Source organism: Megalopta genalis, chromosome 1, assembly GCF_051020955.1.
Source record: "Megalopta genalis isolate 19385.01 chromosome 1, iyMegGena1_principal, whole genome shotgun sequence".
NCBI lineage: Eukaryota > Metazoa > Arthropoda > Insecta > Hymenoptera > Halictidae > Megalopta > Megalopta genalis.
The window spans coordinates 1,538,565-1,566,355 of NC_135013.1; the positions used below are offsets into that span (position 1 = coordinate 1,538,565).

At 42.2% G+C, this 27,791-nt stretch overlaps 1 protein-coding gene and 1 long non-coding RNA gene across 15 annotated transcripts in view; one reads left to right on the top strand and one right to left on the bottom strand.

The window, feature by feature from the left end:
• The window catches only part of sls (sallimus), a 188,024-nt gene that overhangs the window by 90,253 nt on the left and 69,980 nt on the right, over nucleotides 1-27,791 (top strand). For 11 of the 14 annotated variants that reach the window (XM_076528787.1, XM_076528778.1, XM_076528791.1 and 8 more), the window contains one exon: nucleotides 20,415-27,140. The exons of 2 other annotated variants lie outside the window; for them this stretch is intronic. In XM_076528787.1, coding sequence (XP_076384902.1) covers nucleotides 20,415-27,140 — 6,726 coding nt within the window. Of the gene's footprint in view, nucleotides 1-10,755; nucleotides 13,423-20,414; nucleotides 27,141-27,791 lie in introns of those variants that run through there. One more of the 14 variants, XM_076528795.1, reaches the window with a different exon arrangement.
• Nucleotides 9,331-10,073, bottom strand: LOC143258769 (uncharacterized). Its single transcript, XR_013032602.1, has 2 exons — nucleotides 9,979-10,073; nucleotides 9,331-9,814 (listed from the first exon to the last, which is right to left on the bottom strand). It is a non-coding gene; the product is annotated as an uncharacterized LOC143258769 (long non-coding RNA).

Here is a 27,791-nt window from a genome sequence, read left to right on the forward strand (position 1 = left end):
TTGCACCGCCGGGACCCCTGTCGATGATCAAGGGGATCGATACACGATCTATCGGGAAACGGGGCGCGCGCAAATAATCGCGGAGCCGCGTGTCGCGTCGCGATTCTTCCGGTCTCATGCGTTGTACATAAAGTCGATCGAGAGGAAAACGGGACGGACGATCGTGATCTATATTAAAGTGGATCGCTTTCGTCCGCCGCGAGGATCTCGAAGATCGCGAGGATCGCGAGAGAGACAGATATATGTATACATATGTATACGTACGTATGTATATAATCTCTGTGGGAGTCTAGATGCGAAAACGACGCGACGATTCGGTGGACGACCACGAAACTCGTTCATACTCGTTTATACTCGTTCGTTTTAGTGTCGATGTTCAATATATATAAACAAACAAGCATATACGTGTATCGTTAAAAAAAAATTATATAATATACATATATAGATTTGTAAGTGTATACATTAGACCCGCCGTCGAATAGATGGAAAGAAAGAGAGAGAGAGAGAGAGAGAGAGAGAGAGAAAGAAAGTATGTATGTGCGAGAGAGAGTGAGAGAGTGAGTGAGAGAGATTAATCTACGATTTTAGTCACGCCGGCGAGAAGTTTATAGTTACACGACTAAACACGCAGAATACCCTCCTTTTAACATTCTACTAATCGATTATTTATTATTGTACAATGGAAAGGCCAATAAAATCGATTGTTTTAAGTACAAGCCTCGTTTGTTGCCGATTCGATAGCTTTACACACGATACGTACGTATGTACGTCGATGGACATACATATATATTATACATATATACATGGATATATATATAGTTAGTAAGAAAACGCAGGAAAGATTTTTTAAATTATTTGTAGTAGAAATGGCATCTCCGAGTTCCATACAGAATCGTTATCATTCTGCACTTGTTCAAATCAGGAATTTATGTAGAACATGTTTTAATTGCTACGCATGCAAATACGTGGCATACTAATTTACGGAATTAGTTAATTGCCAAAATTAGTTCATTCACAGAATTAGTTATTTCCCAGAATTAGTTACTTCGCAAAATTAGTTAATTCCCAGAATTAGTTAACTCCCAGAATTAATTACTTCGCAGAATTAGTTAATTCCCAGAATTAGTCACTTCGCAGAATTAGTCAATTTCCAGAATTAATTACATCATAGAATTAGTTAATTCCCAGAATTAGTTAACTCCCAGGATTAGTTAACTCCCAGAATTAGTTAATTTCCAGAATTAATTACTTCGCAGAAATAGTTAATTCCCAGAATTAGTCAATTCGCAGAATTAGTCAATTTCCAGAATTAATTACATCACTGAATTAGTTAATTCCCCGAATTAGTGAATTCCCACAACTAGTTAATTCCTAGAATTAGTTAATATCCAGAATTAGATAATTCCCAGAATTAATTACTTCGCAGAATTAGTCAATTTCCAGAATTAGTTACTTCGCAGAATTAGTTAATTCTCAGAATTAGTCAATTCCTAGAATTAGTCAGTTCCCAGAATTAGTTAATTCGCAGAATTAGTTAACTCCCAGAATTTCGTGTCAAATAACAACGCGGTCCTTTCTGCCAACAAACGCACGATTAATCTCTGTTCAACGCTTTGTGACACGTCTGCAATATCGAGAACTATTACATTTACATTACAATGAACTCCATTAAACACACACACATTTTGTCACACGTTTACATCGCGAAACATTTAATTGCCATCGCTGAATCGCGAATTTCACGTGTTTACGAGAGAAACGAATAGATCCATGTCTCGAAACGATAAAAACATTTCGACTGAATTTGAAATTATATTGCATTATTTGCATTACTTGCATTATTTGCATTATTTGCATCACTTGCATTATTTGCATTATTTGCATTACTTGCATTATTTGCATTATTTGCATTATTTGCAGCTCGTTGACATCGTTAAGAAAAGAAATTTTAATTTCTGTAGCCCCCGTATCTTTTGCAATCAATGCGAACAGTTTTCATTTCGCCTAAAAATCACGTGTAACAAAATATTTGTTAAACGTGAAACAAAGTCGTCGTGAAACAAACACCAAAAAATCGTCGCATTTCGCAAAATCTGTCGACCCCTCTTTAACCGAGATTCTCTGAAAGCGTCCACAAAATATTTCCCTCGCGAAACTGGATCACGCACGAACGACTTAAGCAACGAACGATCTCTCTCGATCTTCTGTTAAAAATGATCAAGGCCGCAATAATTGCGTAAAAATCGCGGACCGATGCCACGGGGTTGACGCGGCGAGCGCGTCGTTCGTTCTAAAATCTGGCAACACGGTGGCTCGAAGAATCGATGAATTTCGAGAGAGAGACGAGTAGAGCTCGTTCGGAACGATTTATGCGAGTAATGAGATGAGTAACGAATGGATCCGTCAATCTTTTGGCAGCGCGGCCTGAGGGACGCGAGTTAACGCTAGAGCTAACGACGATTGAGGTACAGTCGCCTCGGAAAGTACGCGAGAACGCCTTCTCAAACGGAACAACATTTTCCAAATTCTTTTGAAGGACTCGAATATTTTTTCGAGACGTTAGATCGATTAATTTTCAATGAAACGAGTACACAAAAAATTCTTTTAGATTCCAATTCGTTGGAACAAATTAAAAAACGATGTTTCGTAAACTTTTTCTTCGCTTGAAATTCGCGAGAAACTGCGATTTTTCGCGATCTTTAATTAATCCAAAATGTATTTTTCAAATTTTCCTCGTGGGCTCGGATAAAAAAGTTTAAAAAAACATCACTTTTTAATATTTTTTTTATTATTCCAATCGATTGTTATCTAAAAGAATTTTTTGTACATTAATTTCTAAGAAGACTAATCGGTCTAACGTCTGAAAAATATTCAAGTTCTATAAACCAATTTGAAAAACGTTATTCCGCATCAAAAAGACGTTCACGTACTTTCGGAGGCGACTGTACACCCGCTTCTAATTAATTAGAAATTAATAAATCATCTAAGGAAAGACATAGCAATATTTTTACGTCCCCATATTGTATATTTTCCTATTTTACGAGCGAAGATTGAACACAAACTGAATAAAAATAATAACGCGACAACGATAATTTTATATCAATATAGTATATTATTATTATTATTTATATATATAGTTCAATCGAACGACGAGAAAGAAAGGAAACTGTTTCAAAAAATTTATTGTATGCATATTTTAGAAATATTAATACAGGATGTCCCAAAAATGTCTCGTTATCCGAAAGTGGCGGGTTCCTCGGGACATTTAAAGCAACTTTCTCGTTTAAAAAAATTTTCTCCGAGGCACCGTTAACGAGTTATTAACGAAATACAGTTAGTGTTGTCGTCTAAACTGTGGTCTCTGAGAGACGGGCCGTACCTAAGTCCTTGGTGGACCATACCGGCCGCTCTTGCGACTTATGCCTGATGTTCGGGCTCTACCCTCGTTCACTATCGTATCAGGGGAAGACAGCGTGCTACTCCCACTGCCACCTCGAGTCCAACCCAATCCAGGCACTCTTACGGAGTAGATTAACGAAATCCAGTGACCAATAAGAATCGAGTACGGCTGACGGGAGGCGGCCCAGCTAATCAGCGCACGAAGCCCAATTCCGCTCATTGGCTGGGCCGCCTCGCGTCAGCCGTACTCGATTCTTATTGGTCACTGTATTTCGTTAATAACTCGTTAACGGTGCCTCGGAGAAAATTTTTGTAAAGGAAGAAGTTGCTTCAAATGATCCAAGGAACCTGCCATTTGATTGTGAGACATTTTTGGGACACCCTGTATAATTGTATGAAATACAAGAACAAGTAATTTTGTTCTAGCGTTAAATGGTCGATGACTTTTCGCCGATGCAATGCAACAACGTTCGACGCGCCTCGAGCATAAATTGTTCGCATTCGGTTGCGACAACGAGCGCGCGGCGGCGCGTTTGGGGAGGGGAGATCGAATCGGAACGCGGATGATTCACTCTCTGGGTGCCGTAAAACAATTCGCGGCGCCGTTCGTCACCCCGAAAATAATGGGGTGAAACCGCGAGCGACGGAGCCGCGAGTCCGCCGTACCGAAATAGCCGGGGATCTACGGGCGGGCTTCCTTAATCAACGTTGCAATCGATCAAACAATGAGACACACACGTTCGCGGCTAGACAGAGCATCGCCGCGGCGGGACCCGTTGCAGCACTTGCCAGATTTATTGCGGCTAAAATAACAGAACCCGAGGAAACTCTTCGGGGGGGGAGTTTCGGCTCCCGCGAGGAAATCGGGTGCAGAAGCCGCGAGACTATTTTTGACCCTGGATATTAAGATCTTTCTGAACAAAAACAATAAAATTGCGCTGGCACCGGCGCGTTCAATCCCGAGACGGCCGTCGGAACTCCGCGCACGAGTGTACAACCCCCGGCAAAAGTCTGTTCGTTCGACATTTTCGAACGTAATAACTTTTTTTAAAAACTGGTCTGATCGACTTGAATCTTTTTTTTCAAGTGTTAAAGGGACCAGTTTACGATATAATGAAATAAATACTGACATTCATTTTTTTGTTAACTTCCTTTTCTTTTTATTTGAACCTGGAACGAAAATTTGAGGGGTGCATATTTTGTTTATCATTTTATGTAATAGCAAAATTAAGAAAGAAAGGTGTGCTGGTCGCTTTAACACTTAAAAAAGGTTCGAGTTAATTAAACCAATTTGAAGAAAGTTATTGTGTTTTAAAAGGTAGTCGAATGATTTTTTGGCAGGAGTAGTATTTCATGGACCAAGGGAAAAATATTTAACAAAGCATTGGAAACAGTATATTGAGATTTATTTGACGTTGTAGAGATCGGTGGATAATAGAAAAGGTTATTATTAATAGTTATTATATTATATTATATTTACATTATTATTATATATACACATTATATATCTACTATTATATATACATTAAAATATAGTTATTTATGTCGCGCGGTAAAGAAAACTATCTATTGAAAATACCATCTTCTTACAATGTATTGGAAATAATTATTTAGTATAGTATTTCACGCGTATAAGTTTCTATTAATTTTTAATCACAAACTCTATCTCTTAAGATCAATATTTATCAAAAACTACAAATACATATTGCTTCAAAAAACGTCCCATAATTTCCTAAAAGCAAATAAATTCGCTCTATTTTCGTGGTTAAATTTACATTTAGTAAATTATCCTTTGTTCGAACGACAAATAAACAAATTACTTCAAAAACTACTTCGCTCCAATTTCTCGCGATCTGGTATACGATTTAAATACGCTCCAAACCTTCGATATTCAAATTCCTTATTACAGGACATTAAAGACATTATAGTTTCACAATTATAGCTCTATAAAAATCGAATAACACAGTTAGCGCAGCTTTCAACTAATAAAAATGATCGAAACGATCGCGTCTCTGTTCATCGAATTTCCTGCCACTGAAAATCGTCTCGGTCGATTTTTAAATAAAAGTAACGTCAACGTCGAGTTGTCGGACAGCTTGAGACGGGGTTCGAGAAATTGGCCTGGACGTGACAGCAGGAGAAAAGTGATTTTCTCGTCCGTCCACGGACCCGGTTTTCGCGCGAGCGTGCATCTGCGCACGCACTTGTAACACGCGTGTCCGAACGGTCTGTAGAGACGGGTGTTTAACGAGCCGCGGCTCTGTGCTCCGAGTATCACCTTTCTCTCGGAGTAACTGGTTTTAACGAGCGTGAAGAGGTAAACGTATTTTCTTCCATCGCTTCTGGGTAGCGGCTCGGCTAAGAACGAGGGACGAACGGACGAACGGCCGGCCGGCCGCAGTGCCGTGTGCAGACTCGGCTAGGCCCTCTTCTTAGGCTATTTCTGACCACGTGACGTGTATTACATTACCCGGCTATATTTGGTCGCCGCGTCGCGTTGCGCCGCGCCACGCCGAACTCCCCGAAGTCTCGGTGAATTCACGTGGGGTCTCTCCTTGCCTCCTGGCCACTCGCGCGTGCGCGCGGTTCTCCTACGAGAGACCACTTTCACGTTTTAGAAGCGACGCATAAATAAGATGCCCGTAAATACGATCCGCGAAAACCGCGGCGTGGCGAGGCGCAGCGGGGGAGAAGGGGCAACCCCGCGCGAGAACCTAGCCGCGACCTCTGGAAACTCGAATCGATCGTGAAATCTATATTCGCGGATTTGATTGCCGTGCGGTTCTTTTTTTTTCTGGAATCGAGAGGATTATGGTACCTTTCGGTGGGATAAACGATCTTAAATTTAAATGTTATTGTAATGAGATATTATTAATGTTACGGAGAGAGAACGAATATTCTGCAGATTCGAGGTTAATGTTGGTATTAATATTGCGTGTTAGTTTTGTACTATTCTTAAGGTTAAATAGATATCTAATAATCGCGTGAATATTAGTATTAATATTAAATAGATGTTTCGTATTGATATCAATGTTAATATCAAATGATATTTAATATTAATCTCAATATCAATATTAATATTAAATATATGTTCTACATTAATGTCAATATCAATATTAAATATTAAATAGATGTTCTATATTAATATTAATATCAATATTAATATCAGATAGATGTTTAATATTAATCTCAATATCAATAAGAATATTAAGTAGATGTTTAATATTCTCAACATCAATATTAATATCAGATAAATGCTTAATACTAATCTCAATATCAATATCAATATTAAATAGATGTTTAATATTAATCTCAAGATCAATATTAATATTAAATATATGTTTAATACTAATCTCAATATTAATATTAAATAGATGTTTAATATTAATCTCAAGATCAATATTAATATCAAATATATGTTTAATACTAATCTCAATATTAATATTAAATAGATGTTTAATATTAATCTCAATATCAAACAGATGTTTAATATTAATATCAGTATCAAACAGATGTTTAATATTAATCTCGATACCAATATCAATATTAATATTAAATATTCGTTTCATAATACTGTCAACATTGAATCAATATTGCATAATTATTACACCATTAGCAACATTAAAAAAAAAATGCAAAATTATAATCCACCACGAGAAACATTTCTCGTCGGATCAGTTCAAAAAGAAACCTCGAAAAATCCTCCGTCGAGTATTTCGCGTTATTTAAGGAACAAAGAAATGTTCGACAGCGTCGAGCTATCGACATCGTCGTATTCTCGAAGGATTTCCCTCCGCTCGGTTCTCGCTGCCTAAGCGCCTGTTAATTACGAGCCAGAGCGCTTCCCGAAAATTTTGTAATGCCCCGTTCTAAAAGAAGACGATCCTTTATAATTAGTCTGCCCACTTCTAGAAATTGGGGTGGAAGAGATTACCTTAGCAAAGGTTGCTCTAAAGTTAGATTGTACTTCATCGCCGGCCGGATCCACCCCATCTCCCCACCCCTGATTTCCAACGTTATGGTAAACGATTACTTTAGAACGGATAACACCGGATGTAGACAGCCGTGTGCTCGACTTTCGAACGTGCTGTGCTTCTCAAATGTAGAATGGACGTTTTACTTCCAGATAGCTTCGTTAGAGACATATATATTTTATTGCTGTGTTCAAATTATTTAGGTTACTGTTCGGCTCAATTACTGTTCAGTTAGGTTACTGTTTATTTAGACTACTGTCCGTTTAGATTACTGTTCACTTAGATGACCGTTCATTTAGATTACCATTTATTTAAATTACTGTTCATTTAAATTTTCAAATTACTGTTCATTTAAATTTTCAAATTACTGTTCATTTAGATTACCATTTATTTAAATCACTGTTCACTTAAATTACTGTTCATTTAAATTATTGTTCATTTAGATTACCATTTATTTAAATCACTGTTCATTTAAATCACTGTTCATTTAAATCACTGTTCATTTAAATTACTGTTCATTTAAATTACCATTTATTTAAATTACTGTTCATTTAGATTACCATTTATTTAAATTACTGTTCATTTAAATTACTGTTCATTTAGATTACCATTTATTTAAATTACTGTTCATTTACATTACTGTTCATTTAAATTACAGTTAATTTAAATTACCATTTATTTAAATTACTGTGTATTTAGATTATTGTGCATTTAAATAACTGTCCATTTAGATGACCATTTATTTAAATTACCATTCGTTTAAGTTCACAGAAAGTAATTCCCGAAGGATCGTTTCCAGCCTGAAAACTCTGATTAAATCTGATTAATCTAACAATCCGCCAACATATCGGTGCATCTCATAATTAATCATCAATTTTTCCCCTGTTCGCTATTATTTTCTTATAGCAGTCGCGCACCATGGCGAACATTACTCGTATACATACAAAAGCCGAATAGAAGAACGCGACAAATAATAATACGCGATAATTAATAATTCATGAACAAGTTAATTGGCACCCCGGCGCAAAGCAAAGCGTTTTCCGAAAAATCAACAAGCGCGGACAGCACGCACTACAATTTTAGCTACACGCGGACGACTCCGCGATTATCTCTGCCGCTCGCCTACGGAAAAAAAATATTTCATACGGAGCCGTGCTAGATCTCCGCACCGTAATTACACCCCACACTGCTTACAGCAAGAAGTAGACCAAAATGTTCACCGTCGCGGAAAACAATGGCGCGGCCGACACGAATCCACTGTTCCGCGGATATCCGCGAATAGAACGAAATTTTTTGTTTCATTTCGAATCGACGAAGACGCGCGAGAAATTATTTAATAATCCGCCGATCGTTGTGTGACCAGTGCGAAAGATAGGAGTCGCCTGGAAAGTTTCGTTTATTATTTAACAATTTCAGTAGATCGGGAACTATGTATTTACATTATTATATTCGTTTACTTATGATCATTTACTTTTATTTTATTTTTATTATAATTCAATAATAGCAATTTATTTGCTAATAACATTTATTTTAATAATAGCAATAAATTGATAATAATGCAACAGTATCTTTATATTTTCGAAATGTTCTTACCGTTTTATGTCTGATCTACTCGTTTCTCTTTATAAATCCATGGAATCTGCAGTTTATTAATTAATTATAACATATAATAGTATAATATAATTAATTACACAATTATATGTTATAATTAATTATAATATAATAATATAATTAATTATATAATTAATATGTATTATATAATATAAATATATATATATATATAATTATTTAATATATAATCATAATATAATTATTCGACGGTGTATCCTTAGAATCAGAAACACGGTTGCTCGAACGAAAGAAATATATCCGTCATAAAATTAGAATCTGCGAAAGGGATGGCGGGGGGGGGGGGAATCATTGGTATAATAATAATAATCTTTACAATTTTATCGAGTGATTTCCATTAGACCATTTTATTAGACCCGCGTTCTCCAGCCGCGTTCGTTCAGGAAGCTCGGAGAACCGTGGCGGCGTTCGCGTTAGCATCCGGCGAGCCGTCGCAAAATTAGACCGCTCGCGGGTCCGGCTCGTTAATCTCGGCTATCCGTCTAATTAATTGCAAAGCGGAGCCGAGCTCGACCGGGTCGTCGTTAGTTCGCAGCGCATCGGTTCGATGGGTTCGCTCGATCCATCCGCGGGGTCCTTTTTCATCGGGCGGCCGCGCGCCACGAATCCGCCGCCGCGGCCGTTCTAATTGGATTCTGGCAGCGCGGCCGCCCGAGCGTCGATATCGCGGGCTTAATTGCGAGAGGCAGGCCGCCGCCGCCGCCGCTGCCGCGGCAAAAGGAAAGAAACCAGCCATCCGCGAAAACACCTGGCACGCCGGCGGACAATCTCTGCCATAAATACGGGCTCTTGTCGCGTCGCGCGGTTCGGGCCTGGCTGGGCAAGGATCAACAGAATTAATCACCGGTTCACCGTTCATCCTACGGGCCTACGAATTTATTTCAAGCGTGTACAATCCCTCCGCACCGAAGCTATTAAACACCGTGAACTCGTACCGAGCGAGCAGCACGCGCGGATTTGCTCGCGAATGACTCACCCGGCACTCGGACTGAAAAGGACACCGTCGAACGCTGGAATTAACCTCTCCAACTCTCGACTATTTCCGGAATTGCACAATCGCCATCTCCCGGACTAATTTGCAAGTTTCGCTAGCAATCTGTCGAACCGTATTCTCGACGATATTTCGTCGCAGTATCTTCGTTGTTCCCGGCGTATAGTAGCTATTTATTCAATCGAATTCCATCGACTTTAAATATTTTATTGAAGTATTCGATCTCGTTCGCTCTTGAACGATTTTGTTTTCTCGGCGTAAGTGGGGGGTTGCGTATTGTGGGGTTGCGTTTTATAATATATATATTTTTATTGTTATATACATAATATTATACATAATTATTATGTTAATAATATATATATATATATATATATATATATATATATATATTTGTATTATTATATACATAATTATTACATATTATATATATTACTATTATTATTATTATTATTATTATTATTATTATTATTACTATCATTATTATTATGTATTATATACTGTAGGCAGGCTGCGGACTTTCGCGCAAAATAAAAATTGTTTATATAGTTGCAAGGAACAGATCGTCGACATTTTTAAATTCTTTTAATCTTCCCTCGATGTTGAATCGATTTTGTCATAAACGCGTACAAAATCCGCAGTCTAATTATAGGTTATATAATACGTAACCTTGACATAACCTCAATGTTCTAGCATCTGTTTATCGGTTCGCGAACGAATGAAAAATTTTGTTGAGCTCTGCTCTGCTCCATGGGGCTGTTTCAGGGTTGAACGTAGATCGAAAAGGTTCGAGCTGCCACATTTCCAACGCTCTTTTGGTTCGCTTCCGCGAAATTCGTCTATTTAAATGAAAATTTGCACAATCCCGCGGCGGTCTGGCTAGGAACCCTGTGGTCCTGCGTAATGAATTCGTGAGATGCCAAAATGATCGAGGGAGATTATGATCGCCAGATGGTCCGGTATTATTCTTAAACGCGCGTTGCCGCGCGACGACTGGTTACTTCGCTCTTTATCGTTGTCTACCGGGTGTGAAAGGAACCACAGTCTTCCTCGTTCGCTTGTTATAAAAACCTCGCACCAGCTGGCGCTGAACAGACCGAGGAGGAACCGTTGGATTTCCGAGCGCCGAATCTGTACGCGATCTTCCTTGGGTTCGTCGGAAATTCGCAGCGTCTGAGAAAACTAATTATATATTTATTTATCGATGCAAATGTAGTGCGAATAAACGAACCAGTTTTTACGCTATACAGCGATCGATGGTACAAGGTATTAAGGAGAAAAGAAAGGTCCAAAAATATTGTGTAAAGGGTTCGGTTCAATTGTTTATGAAACTCGTGTGTTAGGGGTAGACTGCGGTTATTTGTGCGAGATAAAAATTGTCCGCATTGACGCGTCGATTTACAGAATTATTTTCAAACGACAGTAATTGCTGACGCTAGATTTATTAATATATTTATTAAATTATAAAGTTATTATATTCGTAAGCAATTTATTCAATGAGTTTGTTCGGGCATATAATTATTACAAAATTTGAACGTATATTACGATAAATTCGACGTATATTATAATACATTGGACATACATTATAATAAATTAAATAGGCATTGTAATGAAAGAATTGCCGGAAGTCCGATTTAGATTTTAGCATTTTACTTTATTTAGCATTTTATGTAATTGATTAAATAACTCGGTAGTTGCTATTCGTGTAGTCAATGTGTTAGCTGCAAAATACATAAATCCATAAAATTTAACCTTTCCGAACAATGCAAATTCAATTTCAATGATATTAAAAATCAAGCAACGGGACCTATCTCTTTCAAACAATTTTACCGTCTCGCGTTTGGTCCAAAGAATTCTGTCGCATAAAACCCGCAGTCTATTAACAAAAAGATAAAAGTCAAGAGAGAAAGAAAGTTCTGATGCGGTGCGGTGCGGTGCGGTCTCGTCCGTCAGCAGCGACCTTGAAGAGCGACGACCACCTGAAGCCCCGAAGACAACTGGCAACGCGTCATCGGCGCAGCTTCTATCGGAGGTTGAAAAAGAACGGGACGATGATTCATCGGCCGGACCTTCTTTTCCCGTGGTTCACCTTCGTCTTTCGGTCCTCGACCACCCCCACTGTTCGTCGACACCGGCGCAGCGCGAAACGGCCGCGGCGATGTTCGGAGGCGGTCGCTGCGGCCAACTATTTCGGCCGCGGTCCAGCTGCCAGTGATTTTGGTGATTCAGCCGCGCTAGAAATAAGACGGCGAATACGCGTGTCAGCGCACTCTGGAAGGCGGGAACGAATTATTTCGGGTGGAAAACCGCAGACCAACGCCGCGCGGACCGGTGCAGCCGTGAAATCGTGTTCGCCGAATCCGAGAAACGCCTCTGTCGAACGTCGGCCTGCGAGCTTCCAACAAATAAACATCCTTATCGAACCATCTGTTTCAATCTCTATTTTTCCATTAAGTGAGCTCGACCGTTTCAATTCAATTTATCTCAATTTATTTGAATTTATCTCAATTTATTTTAATTTATTTTAATTTACTTTAATTTATATATATATATATATATATATATATATATATTTGTTTTAATTTTGCGGATAGGGAACCCGCGCCGTTAAAAGCTGAGAAAGAACGTTGCAACATTGGTCGACGAGTCTACGGACAATATAAAACGTAGGGCAACGTGCGATCTTCTTTCTCTCTTAAATAATTTTAACAAGTTGTAATTTACACGTCGAGATTATTAACTCCTTTTCTTTTCTCGCTATTCAATCTTTCATCTACCAAATTAAATTTTCACGACAATTATTAAAATTGATGTGAAAATCAAGCGAATCATAAAATTGTATTGGATTTTATTCAAAATTTATTGTTTACAATCTTTCCATAAATGCGTACAAAATTCGCAGTCTAGTTACACGTATAATATACAGAAGTTACACGAAGATATTACTTACGTATATATGTCGTTTCATATATTACATATATATATATCATATATATTATTTTATATATTATACATAATTAGATAAAAATAGAAGCATCAAGTATAACCTAATTAGCGGACAGCGTGCACGGGTTGTGTGTCGGTTGTACAACGCAGCATCGTGTTCTGTGATTTGTCAACGTAATTCAGTCGAGGTTGGAACGTTACAATAATCGTAAACAAACGGCGCGTCGCTCGCGAGCGATTCTTCGAGGCGGATCGTCGCCGAAAAGGCCAACGAAGAAGCCGAAGAAATCGAGGATCGGTATCGCGATGGTCATCACGGCAAGGAGAACAGAAGAAGTGGAAGAAAAGACGAAGAAGAAGAAGAGAGAAGAAGGTCAGGGACAGAGGGACGCCGTCACGCTAAACGTTCCGATTTTATTTTTATTTCTGTACATGACCACTCCAATCGGCCGTGATTCATCGAATAAATTGTCTGTGTCACCCCTCGAGAGCGTAATCTCTGTCTCCGCCGAGCCCCGAGATCGCGGTAAACAAAGCGCCTTGCTCAACGAATGATTCACTCCTTTTAAAAAAGAAAGAACACCGCTGCGCGTCGTTACGACGATGCATATTCCATGAGTCAAAGGGTCGTTCTCGTCGCTCGCCGAGAATCGGTCCCGACGGCGTTTCAAAATCACCAAAATCACAAAATAAGAAGACGGCTGCGCGTTAATTCACCGAGTCTCGAAAACGAGACGATAGCTTCGTTCTCCGGTAAAAGATCACCGCGGCGAGATGCGCGCGCAGCAACGAATCGCACCGGCGAAATCAGTCCAAACTGTCAGGCGAACGTAACCATCGATCCTCTGCGAGCGAAACCATGGTAGTAGATCCTCTTCGATAGCTCGATCGATGCGCACCACCTTCGCGACACTCCACACCAGCTCGGGCTCACACGTGTCCAGTTCGAAAGCGGCTGCACTTCGATCGAACTGCAAAGAGATCGGCATCGAGATCGCCCGGCGCCGAGGCAGTCCGATCGAAGGCAGCCGACAACTGTCAACCGTCGCGTTGCTCCACGGTTTCACTAGAGACACAACCGATCACCGACACCTCCGAGGTCTAGCGTACACTCTGGTCTACACTCTGATAGCACTGTTACTGCTGTCGCTGTCACCGGGTGGCCACGGTTCGATCGATCTCTCGATTCGAGAAGTCAAAAATCGAACGCGGATGCTCGGAACTCTCGCGCATGTCGGCTCGCGCTGGTCGGCCCGATGTTCGTCTCCGGCTTCCAGTGGATGACTATTAAGGCTAGACTAAGCTCTTGGGGCAGCGGTGTGCGTGGTGCGCGCCGTCGGACGCCAGTTGCCCCCCACCACTCGCGACGCGACGCGTCGGTAGTCAGCACCCGGTGCATGCATCACCGTTCTCTCTCTCTCTCTCTCTCTCTCTCTCTCTCTCTCTCTCTCTCTCTCTCTCTCTCTCTCTCTCTCTCTTTCTGCCCACTCTCCGCGGCCTGGCCCGGCTCGTGGCTCTGGTTTTTGCATTTTAAGTGGGAAACCGCGGCACGGCCACCTCCGTCACCTCGTTCCTCTAGAATAATGACCCGACGTGGTTATTAGCGAGCTCGGAATGCTAGACGGACTTCCGCGTTGCTCTCCGCTCTTCTCTTTCTCTCTCTCTCCGCTCTTCGCCCCTCCCGCTCTTCTCCCCACCCGCTCGCCGCTTTCCGCACTCGGACCGCTTGGCCTGCCCGTTGCTTTTCCGATCCGACGGGCTCTCTCTCTCTCTCTCTCTCTCTCTCTCTCTCTCTCCGAGCCTTCTTCCTGCGAACATTCGCATGCTTAATTTTTGAACGTTGTTCCCCGAATTCTATACTCGCGACACGCCTACCGTCGACGACTCGGTAGGATTTTTTGAAGCAATCGTTTAGATAATTAAGTCGAGGTTTCACTTTCTTTAGATCTACGCCAACTGAATGGATCTTTTAACATTCGAACACGACTTTTGTTTTTGACGCGAACGTTGTCGAACACGACTATTGTTTTCGACGCGAACGTTGTCGAACACGCTTTTTTAGGATTAGAGTCGGATCGTTGTTTGGATCGAATTTTATTCGAATATTTCGAGCGCGAATTTTTCGAATAAAATTTTATTCCGATAATCTTTTGAATAAATTCTTCGAATACAATTTTATTCGGATAATCCGTCGAATGGTGTTCATCGAATCAAATTTCATTCGAACAACGCGTGTCGGGTGAATTTTTCCAATGAAATCCGATTCGAATGATATTTCATATAAAATAATATAAGTTAAATTCTGCGTATAAATTCTGCGAACAAAATTCGATTCGTATAATATTGATTTCTTTCGTAGATACAATGATTTTGAATCGTTTTCTAGGCCATAAATTTGGTCTGTATTTGTCGCAGGACTGCATCTTTATGAAAGGAAGAAATAAATTCGACAAAATTAGGAAAAATAACGTTAATTAACTTACGAAGGTACTAAATCTGAATTAAGTAACATGCTTTATATTTAAAACGCAATTTGAACACGATACAATGTGTTCATGTTATAATTGCTACAGTATCGTTTGAAATTTTGCGTTATTCGAGAAGAAATCTCGCAAAGAGATAATGAATAAACAAATAATTAAATAAAAATTTAATAAATAAACAATAATAAATACAGGGTGTCCGCAATTCCGAAAGTAGGGGATTCCCGAGGTTATTTGAAGCAACTTTTTCCTTAACGAAAATGCAATCCGCGGTTTCGTTTACGAGTTATTAACGAAAAATAGTGACTAATCAGAGGCGAGATCATTTGCCGCGAGACGGCCGAGCCAATGAGCGGAACTGGGCTCCGTGCACTCATTGACTGGGCCGCCGCGTGTCAGCCGAGCTCGCCTCTTATTGGTCAGTGTTTTTCGTTAATAACTCGTAAACGAAGTCACGGAGAAAATTTTCGCAAAGGAAAAAGTTGCTTCAAATGACCTCAGGAACCTCCCATTTCCGGATTGCGAGACATTTTCGAGACACCCTGTATATAATGATTAATTTTAAATTTAGGCCACGGTAATTTCTACTTTACTTTTTCATTAATAGCTAAACAATATAATACACGACATCTCCGTCGCTTTTCTAGAATTAGAAACATTAAAGAAAGAGTATAGCTCGGTTTGTTTACTTCGGTCGACTTGGTGAAAAAGTTCCGTGCTCTTTCGGGTGACCGAAAGAATACGCCTCGCCGACGCGCAGTAATTCGAGACGAAAGAATGCGGATTCGGTAACGAAGCGGGCAGATAGCTTCGAACGAATCGATCGGAAACGTCCGAGTTGGTCGCCGGCGATCTTAACGGACGCTCCAATTCGCACGGTCGTTAGAAATATTATTTGCCCCGGTTCGCGGAACGCGTACACGAGAAGACAATAGCAAACGTGCCGCCACGGTTCTATTATTCATTCGCCGAGGGCGGTGATCGATATACTGCCAATTTAAAAATACATTCGAAGAAAAAGAAATACAACAGCCGAGAAGAAAAGTTTCGCCTGGATTCTGCTGCCCGCGCGCACACTCTCGCATGACGAATCGTCTGTTTTTCGTCGGGTTTAAAAATAAAGGCACGCGAAAGACCGGGACCTGTGGTGTTCCACGGTCTCGTTGATATCGCGGCCCCGACCTCCCGCCGAGAATAAAAAAAAGAAACAAATGCACGGATCCGCGCGAAAACCTTTCGGCGCAGGCATTCGCGTGTGGTCCTCCATGTGTGCTTCTCCATCGTTCGAGAACAAAAAAAAAAAGAATAAAATACACGTTCCCGTGTGGCCGAGAGGGAATTTATTTATGCGAATGTACACGTAAACCCGGCCACCTTGCACGAAACGCTCGCGCGAACAAGCTGAAGGAGAAAATATCATACGTAAGAGAGCTTTTCATGTTATATAAGGAATTCAAAATTAGTATCTCGGAAAACATCGCGAGTGCCAGCCAATGATCCTCCATGTTTTTCCAACCGAGTCTCCGCGGCGTGCATCGAATTCAAGTTTCGCAAATTTAATATAACTCGAACAGAAATATTGGCATGGCCGGGGAAACTATTTAACGGTAACGGCCTGGCGATTCGATAACGTGTAAACAATTGGAAAATCACGGTTATGAAAATATTAGGTGCAGGGGTCCGCGCGCGCGTATCTGAAATATTATTTAATACTTTGTTTATACTTTAAATATATAAATTTGTTTAAATATATAATTTTACTTTAAGTATATAATTTTACTTTAAATATATATTTTTACTTTAAATATATATTAATATTTTAAATATATAATATGAATACTTTAAATATTATTAATACTCGCTCAAATATTATTATTTCTATCTGAGAATAATCTTCGATTATTCTATAATTTTTTAACTAGCTCTACACGGTTGTTTGTTAATTTAACATTACATTAAAAAAATTATTCGTGCACTTGTTTCAAAGACGAAAAGAACTATTGTCGTGGTCGAACAAATTTTTCAATTGCATAAAGTAAACAATTGAAAGATAACAACTGAAAAAAAACATGATGAAATGAGAAATAGTATCGAAACTTTTTCTTATAATTTCTGAAATATTACAATAAATTATATATAATAATAATAATAATAATATTAAATATAATTATATATAATTATATTTAAGCTCGTTGAATTATTATTTTCGTCTCATTAGAATGTATTCTGTCCCTAGAGCAATTTCAAATAATTATATTCCATCATTCGTGGCTGGTCATAACAATTGTTTACGTTCGTCGTCTGTATCCACTTTCGAATCCCGTTTGAAATCACGATATCCACGATCCGTCGCGAGCGTATTCGTGGACCTTGGAACGAACAGGATTACGCGATAACGCTTAACCGAGAAATAATTCTGTTTACTTGAAAATCGGAGGCGGTGCCGGTGCCGGTGCCACGGTTTATTTCTGATTGGATTCGTATCATCGTCATATTTGCATGAGGTTATCATTTCGCCGTCGTTTCCGAAGGCCGATCCCCTGGCGATCTGCCTTGATTTCTCTTTAGCAAGGTCGATTTGGCCCCGCTCCACAAACCTTCTGTCCAAAATTGCGCAACCCGGGATTTTCAAGTGCATTTACACGTGTGTTTCGCGCGGGCGAGGAAGAGAACGACAGGCGGCCACCGGAGAGAGACATGTAATTGTTCTTGACAATTTCTATGATGCATCGCGTGTCGAGTTTCCCTTCTGGTACATTCCACTTGGTCCGATATTTTAACGTTGATGTATCGTTTCCGCGTGCGCACGTGCGCGCTCCCCACGCTAATACACCCCGTTTAATAGTCGGCCGTTTATTCGCCGAGATTTGTTTATTATTCGGACGCTGTAAATTTCTTTTATTTATAGAACCCGCTTCCGAACCGCGGTATTAATTTATAAGAAATCGCGTCCTAAAAAAATAAAAAGGATGCGAGAAGTGAAAGGAAAAGTCGAGAAAAATATTTTCTCTAAATCAAGAAATTGAGAAATTAAAAAATTTCTTAAATTCTAGTCTTTTTCTGCTAAATTCAACCAAATATTATAACCAATAATTAAAAATTATTATATAATATAAAATATAATATAATATTATATTATAATATAATATGATATAATGTAATATCATATAATATTGTTGCGAATTACTGCATTTCTCTCGCGTCGCGGCATTTTATTTACAATAAAGTACATAAACTATAATACAACTCAATTCAATTATGTTAGAGATCTTTGAATTAGAAATGTTGATCGCTCGACGGTCCGATCCCGACTACTCGATTGTCCGTTGATAACACACCTCCGTGGCAACCCCTCTCTTCTATTATTCTTTAAGGAGTTGTTCACAACAGGGCAGTTTCACATTACAGCGACTTGATTTGGACAAGTCGCCGTAACAATATAATATAATATAATATAATATAATATAAAATTAAATATTCAACCAATTATAATATATTTATAATATATTATTATAATATATATTTATAATATTATAAATATATAATATCTTGTATATTTATAATATATAACATTCAAGAAAATTTCGATGAAGTATATCCTTAAAAAATTTATTAAATATTCTTGAGATCACCGGGTACATAGGACGTTTATTAATCAGGGAAAATAAATAGTCGATCGCGCGTTAGCGCAAATGAAAATGTTGCATCGATAGTGTATCGCGTTAGAACAGGTAAATTTGACCGGATCGTCGCTCGCTCGGTCGCCGCTGTGCAAATTTCTGTTGATAATAAAAGATACTTGGATGTCGCAGCTGGCGTGACACTCAACTGCCACGTACAATAAACCGTTGTTCGTTGAAATTTGGGATGCTTGCTAGGGATCAGCAAGTATTTTCAGTAAATTGTTAGTCATCGTTTGAACGCGCGACTTTTCTTACAATGTCTGTTTCTTGGACAATCGGGAATCAGACTCGAAAACAACATTTCTTGAGAACTATTATTGGATCCGTTCATGCTTTGACATAAATGAATTTATTTTCTCGCGTTTCACAGGTACATATCTGTAACATTGTTTATTTACTGTACGATGCGCGACATTCTTTTTGGTTCACCTTGATTAATTTTACAAAATATTAATTCGATAGCTCGATTAAGATAATTTCAATTAAATAGTTCGATTAAATTAATTTCAATTCGATAATGAAATTAAATTAATTTCAATTAAATAGTTCAGTTACATTAATTTTAATTCCATAGTTCAATTATATTAACTGTAATTCAATTGTTCAATTAAATTGATTTCAATTCAATTGTTCAATTAAATTGATATTAATTCAATTGTTCAATTAAATTGATATTAATTCAATAATTCAATAAAATTAATTTCAGTTCAGTAATTCGATTAAATTAATTTCAATTCAATAATTCGATTAAATTAATTTCAATTCAATAATGGAATTAAATTAATTTCAATTCAATAATTCAGTTAAATTAATTTCAATTCAATGGTTCAGTTATATTAATTTTAATTTCATAGTTCAATTACATTAATTTTAATATTCAATAGTTCAATTAAAGTAATTTACCCTTATATTAATTAACCCCCTACCGTACCATTATCTTCACAATTACAATGAATCGAACTTGTTTAGTTACAACCCGTTTCCTTTCGCGAACATAAAATTTATTTACCACCCAAAAAAGAAAGAGAAACAAAAATTACTCGTCAAAATAATTATCAAGCGATCCGAATCGTCGCTCGAAACCCAATGACACCAGATATCTTCACAACGTAACCCGACCGGCAAATGACCAACAGTCGGTGCGTAGAACGCGAGAAAGACGAAAATTGCATGCCACCCGAAACCCGAACCGTTCCATTCGTACTCCGCGCATTAATCCATCATCCGTGTGCCCCCTGTGCTGTGTGTGTGCCGTTGACAACGCTATTCTCCTAGAAAAACAAAATATTAAAAATCGCTGGGCTCGTTGCAGAAAGGAAAGGTGTATATTACGAGGTTCCTGGGGAAGCGGGACCGGGAGCGCGAACCGGCGAAAAGCCGTCCACAGGTTTAGGGAGCGGCGTCGACGGCGTTGTCCTCGAGACAGTGCCATTGGACGCACGCGGATTGCCATTAGAGATAGCGCTCGCGCCGGGCGACGAGTCGCTGCCATGGAGAAAAGATCGGGTGCGGGTTCGACCTCGACCGATCGTCGCGACGCCATGGCGACCGAGGTCGCGGGACAGCTCGTTGGACAAGCTGCAGGCAGTCGAGGGCCAGGCGATGAAGCCGTGGACCGAGGAGAAGGTGACCCTGAAGAAGGCGAAGCCTGTAAGAAAGGAGATCGAGAAGGAGACCTTGGAGACGGTCGAGTTGAAACCTTCGAAGATTGCGAAGACTCCGGTGCGAAAGGCGAGTCTGGACCAAGTGACCTTGAAGCCGGTTCCGAGAGCAGTCCCTGAAGAAGTGGTCAAAGAGACGGTCGCGACTTCCGAATACGTCGAAGAGGAGGACACGTCGTTGCTGGACGTGTCGCGGATGGAGGACGTGAAGAAGCTCCGGAAAGAGAAGATCGAGGCACCGGAGCAGCCGAAACCTTGGACAGAGGAGAAGGTGACCCTGAAGAGGGCGGCGCCGGTGCGCAAGGAGGTCGCGAAGGAGGCGGTTGAGCCCGTGGAATTGAAGCCGTCGAAAATCGTGAAGGCGCCGATACGGAAGTCGAGCCTGGAGACGGTGGATCTGAAGTCGGTGACGAGGAAGACCGCTGAAGAGATCGTCGAGGAGACCACGAAGAAGGTGGAGGAGTACATTGAGGAAGAGGACACGACGCTGCTCGATGTATCGAGAGACGAGCGGATCAAGAAGACGAGGAAGGAGTCGATCTCGACCGAGAAGGTTATCGAGCCTAAGCCTTGGACGGAGGAGGCGGTGGCCCTGAAGAGGACCAAGCCGCAGCGGAAGGAAACTCCGCGCGAGAAGATCGAGACGGTGGAGCTGAAGCCTTCCCGGCCGGAGAAAGTCGAGATCGGGAAGCCGGAGCTCGAGCGCGTGGACCTGAAGCCGGCTCCAAAGGAAGCTCCGAAGGAAGCTCCGCGGAAACCCGAAGAGAAAGCAGTCTACCTTGAAGAAGAGGACACCGCGTTGCTCGGCGTGAGCTCGGAGGAGCAGCTCCGGGTCGACAAAACGGTAAAGAAAAGAGCCGAGGTGGTCGAGAAGAAGCCGGAATCGAGGCCGTGGACGGAGGAGCGGGTGACCCTGAAGAGAGCGAAGGTCGAGCAGAAGGAGGTCCAGAAGGAGATAATAGAAGAAGTGACATTGAAGCCGACGAGAACGGAGAAGAAAGAGATCGCGAAGGAGAGCGTGGAGAAGGTGGAGCTGCAGAAACTGGTGGAGAAGACTGGATACCTTGAAGAGGAGGACACGAGCCTGCTGAAGGTGGACAGGGACGAGAGGACCGAGGAGGAAAGGCTGGAGAAGGCCGTGAGCTGGCGGAGAGGTAAGAAGCCGAAGGAGCAGGCGCCTTACCGCGAGGAGGAGGACAAGACGCTGCTCGACCTGAAGAAAGACGTTGAAGAAAAGGAGAAGCTGAAGGAGGTGCCGGTCCCGTGGCAGCGAGGCAAGAAGAAGCCGGCGGAGAAGGCGCCCTATCGGGAGGAGGAGGACACGACTGTTCTCGACATCGAAAAGACTGAAAAGACGACTGAGAAACAGGCGATGGAAGAGGCGGCCGTTCCGTGGGCGCGAGGCAAGAAGAAGAAGAAGGAAGAAGAGAAACCTGAAGAAAGGCCCACGGAGGAGGAAGAGGAGAAGCCGGCAGAGACGACGGTGCCTTGGCTGCGGGGCAAGAAAGCGCCGCGGAAGATGCACGAGAAGAAGGACGTGGAACAACTCGAAGACATCAGGTCGGTGGCCTTGAAGCCGGTCAGACGCGAACGCGCGCCCGAAGAGAAGGAGAGGCCGGAGGAGGTGCTCCTGAAGCCTGTAAAACGCATTCCACGGGAAGAGGAGGAGAAGGAGGAGGTGCAACTGAAGCCCATTCCGATACGCAAGCCCGAGGAGAAGCCGCGTGACGAAATCAAGTTGAAACCATTCCAGAAACCGAGACCCGAAGAAGCGGCGAAGGAGAAGCCTGGAGAACCGAAGCCGTTCGCGCCCGGGAAACATGAAGAGGCACCCTCGGAAGAGGAACAGCCGACAGAGGTCTCGGAGGTGTCGTGGCGCCGGAAACCGAAGCCGAGGAAACCCGAGGAGAAGCCTGTTGAGCCTGAAAAGGCGATGCCGCCGGCCGAGAGAGTACCCGAAGAGGCGAAGACGGTCGAAGACAAGGTGCTGGCGAGGAGGGAGGAGGAAACGGTCGAGGACTTCAAGTCTCTGGCCTTGAAGCCGGTGAAGCGGGGCAAGAGGCCCGAGGAGAAGGAAGAGAAGGAGGAGATCACCTTGAAGCCGGTGAAACGGCTTCCGAAAGACGAAGAAGTCGCTGAAGAGATCAAGTTGAAGCCGGTCGAGAAACCGAAGCCGGAATTAGCGGAAGAGAAGCCGGCGGAAGTGCCGGAAATGCCGTGGCGCCGCGGCAAGAAGAAACCTGCGGACGTCGTCGAGGCGGCGCCAGAGCTTCCCGAAGAGAAGAAGGAAGATGAAGAGCAACGCGAGGTGTCCGAGGTGAGTTGGCGCAAGCCGAAGAAGCTCGCGAAAGAAGTTGAAAAGCGGCCAGAGACCGAGGACTTCGCGGCCGTCGTCTTGAAGCCTGCCAAACGCGGCAAGAAACCCGAAGAGAAGCTCGAGCAGGAGGAAGTTATTCTGAAGCCGGTGAAGAAGTTGCCGAAGGAGGAGGAGACTTCGGAAGAGGTGGCGCTTAAGCCGGTGAAATTAGAGAAGCCCGAGACTGTGGAGAACGGGGAGGTCCCCGAGGAGAAGGCCGAGCTACCATGGCGTCGTGGCAAGAAGCCGAAGAAAGTGGTGCCGGAAGAAGAAGCGAGACCCGAAGAGATGCGGAAACCTGAGGAAGCAGTGCCCACGGTGCCCAAGGAAGAGATTATGCCGAAGCCGGTAAGAATGGAGAAACCGGAAGAAGAAGAGAAGCCGGAAGTGAAATTGAAACCGGTCAGACGGTTGCCGAAACCGGAACCAGAGAAACCTGAAGAAGTAACCCTGAAACCGGTGAAACGGCTTCCGAAGGAAGAAGGAGAAAAGGAGGAGGTCACTTTGAAACCGATTAAGAAAGAGAAACCGGAAGAGGAGAAGCCCGAAGTGAAATTGAAACCGTTCAAACGGCTGCCGAAACCGGAAGAAGAGAAACCTGAAGAGGTTGTATTGAAACCGGCCAAACGCCTTCCCAAGGAAGAAGAAGAGAAGGAGGAGATCACTTTGAAACCGATTAAGAAGGAAAAACCGGAAGAAGAGAAGCCCGAAGTGAAATTGAAGCCAGTGAAACGTTTACCGAAACCTGAAGAAGAGAAACCCGAAGAGATTGTTTTGAAGCCTTTCAAGCGACTTCCAAAGGAAGAAGAAGAGAAAGAAGAGGTCACCTTGATGCCTGTAACGAAAGAGAAGCCGGAGGAAGAGAAACCGGGGGTGAAATTGAAACCTGTGAAACGTTTACCGAAGCCGGAAGAAGAGAAACCTGAAGAGGTTGTTTTGAAGCCTTTCAAACGACTTCCTAAGGAAGAAGAAGAGAAAGAAGAGGTCACTTTGAAACCGGTGAAGAAAGAGAAGCTGGAGGAAGAAAAGCCAGAAATTAAATTGAAACCTGTGAAACGGCTTCCTAAGGAGGAAGAAGAGAAACCTGAAGAAGTTGTACTGAAGCCTTTCAAGCGTCTTCCCAAAGAGGAAGAAGAAAAAGAAGAAGTTACGTTGAAGCCTATAAAGAAAGAGAAGCCGGAGGAAGAGAAACCGGAAGTTAAATTGAAGCCTGTGAAACGTTTACCAAAACCGGAAGAAGAGAAACCTGAAGAAGTTCTATTGAAACCATTCAAACGACTGCCTAAGGAAGAAGGAGAGAAAGAAGAGGTCACTTTGAAGCCTGTAATTAAAGAGAAACCGGAGGAAGAAAAGCCAGAAATTAAATTGAAACCTGTGAAACGTTTACCGAAACCGGAAGAAGAGAAACCCGAAGAAGTGACCTTGAAACCAGCGAAACGTCTTCCTAAGGAAGAGGAAGAGAAAGAAGAGATTGCTCTGAAACCGGTGAAGAAAGAGAAGCCGGAGGAAGAAAAGCCAGAAATTAAATTGAAACCTGTGAAACGGCTTCCAAAGGAGGAAGAAGAGAAACCTGAAGAAGTTGTCTTGAAGCCTTTCAAGCGTCTTCCCAAAGAGGAAGAAGAAAAAGAAGAGGTTACATTGAAGCCTATAACGAAAGAGAAGCCGGAGGAAGAGAAACCAGAAGTGAAGTTGAAACCGTTCAAACGGCTGCCAAAACCGGAAGAAGAGAAACCCGAAGAAGTGACCTTGAAACCAGCGAAACGTCTTCCAAAGGATGAAGAAGAGAAGGAAGAGGTTACTCTGAAACCGGTGAAGAAAGAGAAACCGGAGGAAGAAAAGCCAGAAATTAAATTGAAACCTGTGAAACGGCTTCCTAAGGAAGAAGAGGAGAAGGAAGAAATAACCTTGAAACCGATAAAGAAAGAGAAGCCAGAAGAAGAGAAGCCGGAGGTGAAATTGAAGCCATTCAAGCGACTTCCTAAGGAAGAAGAAGAGAAGCCTGAAGAGGTTGTTTTGAAGCCTTTCAAACGACTTCCGAAGGAAGAAGAGGAGAAGGAAGAAGTAATCTTGAAACCGATAAAGAAAGAGAAACCGGAAGAAGAGAAGCCAGAGGTAGAACTAAAGCCTTTCAAGCGGCTTCCTAAGGAAGAAGAAGAGAAACCTGAAGAAGTTGTCTTGAAACCGGGCAAGCGGCTCCCCAAGGAAGAAGAAGAGAAGGAGGAGGTTGCTTTGAAGCCGATAAAGAGAGAGAAACCAGAAGAGGAAAAGCCGGAGGTGAAACTGAAGCCTGTCAAGCGGCTTCCTAAGGAAGAAGAAGAGAAACCTGAAGAAGTGATCCTGAAACCGGTCAAACGGCTTCCAAAGGAAGAAGGAGAAAAGGAAGAAGTGACTCTGAAGCCAATCGAGAAAGAGAAGCCGGAAGAGGAGAAACCGGAAGTTAAACTTAAGCCCGTGAAACGTGTACCGGAACCTGAAGAGGAGAAGCCTGAAGAAGTTGCTCTGAAACCGATGAAGAGAGAGAAGGAGGAAGTGAAGCCGGAAGAAGTCAAATTGAAGCCTGTGAAACGCCCGGAGAAACCTGTCGAGGAGAAACCGGGAGAAGTGACCTTGAAGCCGGTGAAGCGACTTCCTGAAGAGGAAGAGAAGCCAGAAGAAGTCAAATTGAAGCCGGTGAAACGCCCAGAGAAGCCGGTCGAGGAGAAACCGGAGGAAGTGACCTTGAAGCCGGTGAAGCGACTTCCCAAGGAGGAAGAGAAGCCGGAAGAAGTGACCTTGAAGCCGGTGAAGAGAGAAAAGCCGGAAGAGGAAAAGCCTGAAGAGATAAAATTGAAACCTGTGAAACGTTTGGAGAAGCCGGTCGAAGAAAAACCGGAAGAAATCAAACTGAAACCGATACCGAAACCAGAAAAACCGGAGGAGGCTAAGAAAGATGAGATTGCACCGAAGCCGATCGTACCTGAAGAGGTGGAAGAGAAGCCTGCCGAGGAAGAGGCACCGCAATTGCCATGGCGCCGTGGCAAGAAGATCAAAAAGGTGGTCGATTTCCGCGAAGAGGTCACGGTGGTGCCGATCGACCAAGAAAAGATTGTAACCAAACTCGAAGAGGAGGTGAAGACGCTCGTGGAGCGGAAAGCCGAAGAAGTGGTACAAGTGAAAACTGAAGAGGTCGTCGCCAAGATGCCGGAAGAAGCTCCGGCGCTTCCTTGGCGAAGGCCTAAGGAACCGCAGAAGGTCGAAGTCGAGGAAGTGAAACCTGAAGAGGTCAAAGAAGAAGACAAAGTTGTCGAAGAAGTGACGGAAACGTCCGAGATATCCTGGCGAAGGAAACGAAGGCCGAAGAAGCCGGAGGAGGTCGAGAAACCTGAGGAAGTGGTCCTCAAACCAGTTAAGAAAGAGAAGCCTGAAGGGAAACCTGAAGGGAAACCTGAAGAGAAACCTGAGGAGAAACCGAAGCCGAAGATGCCTGAAGAGACAGTGGAGAAGGTGGAATCGGTCATCGAAATAACCAGAAGGAAACCGAAGAAGCCTGAAGAGGTACCTGAAGAGAAGGTGGAAGAGGCCGTGGTCACCGCCGAAGAGACCCGAGTGACCAAGAAAGTGGTCCAGGTCGAAGAGCAAGTCGCGCAGCAAGTGGTCGAGGTCGAACAGAAGGTTGAGGAGGAAGTGCAGGTCGAAGACCGGCGAAGGAAACGCAAGCAGCGTACTCAGGTCGAGATATCGATCACAGACAAAGACAAAAAGATCGCCCCGAGATTCATTCAGAAACTCCAGCCAGTGATCGCCGAGCCCGAGTCGACCGCGAGATTTACTTGCACGGTATTTGGCAATCCGTTCCCCGAAATCTCCTGGTACAGGAACGAACAGGAGCTCCACGCCAGCGAGAAGTATATCATGACGATATACGAAACAACCGCCGCATTGGAGATCACGAAAGTGAAGGAGGAGGACGCCGGCATGTATTCTTGCAGGGCCTCGAATCCTGCCGGGGTGGCGACGTCCACCGTGAATCTCGTGATATTCGGTATTCAAATTGTTTACCATCTCGTGCTTGTGTGATCGTTTTAATGTTTTGCTGTACGAAGACAAATTCTTGCTGTGCGCTTTTAATACACGACTGGTGATCGTTCGTAGACATTCTAGCATTCTAGTTTCTTGATCTCGAAAAAATGTAGAAGGTCAAAGTTTGTTAGTATTAACGAATGCATGGTCGAAGGCAATCTAGCACTATTCGAGGTTATGTTTATCGAACTTTACGTATAAGTGCTAATCTAGCTAATCTAGCACTATTCGAGGTTATGTTTATCGAACTTTACGTATAAGTACTAATCTAGCTAATCTAGCACTATTCGAGGTTATGTTTATCGAACTTTACGTATAAGTGCTAGCGTTGTCACGAGCGACCTGAACTCCTGGCCAATGAGAACGGGCCCAGAAGAGGCCGAGGTAAGGAGGGGGTAAATTTGGAGTTCCGATCCGCGTGGTAGATGGCGATGGAGTCTACGTATTGCACTTCAACGGTTAGCTTGTGTTTTCACGGTGCAAATTATGCAAGTTTTTTTTCTGAAAATATCTAGTACAGAGTGACACTTATTTTTGCTACATTATCAGATTTTAAGCATGTTTAACGTGATATTTTAATTCGTCATAAATATGCGTTAACGATGATTATATG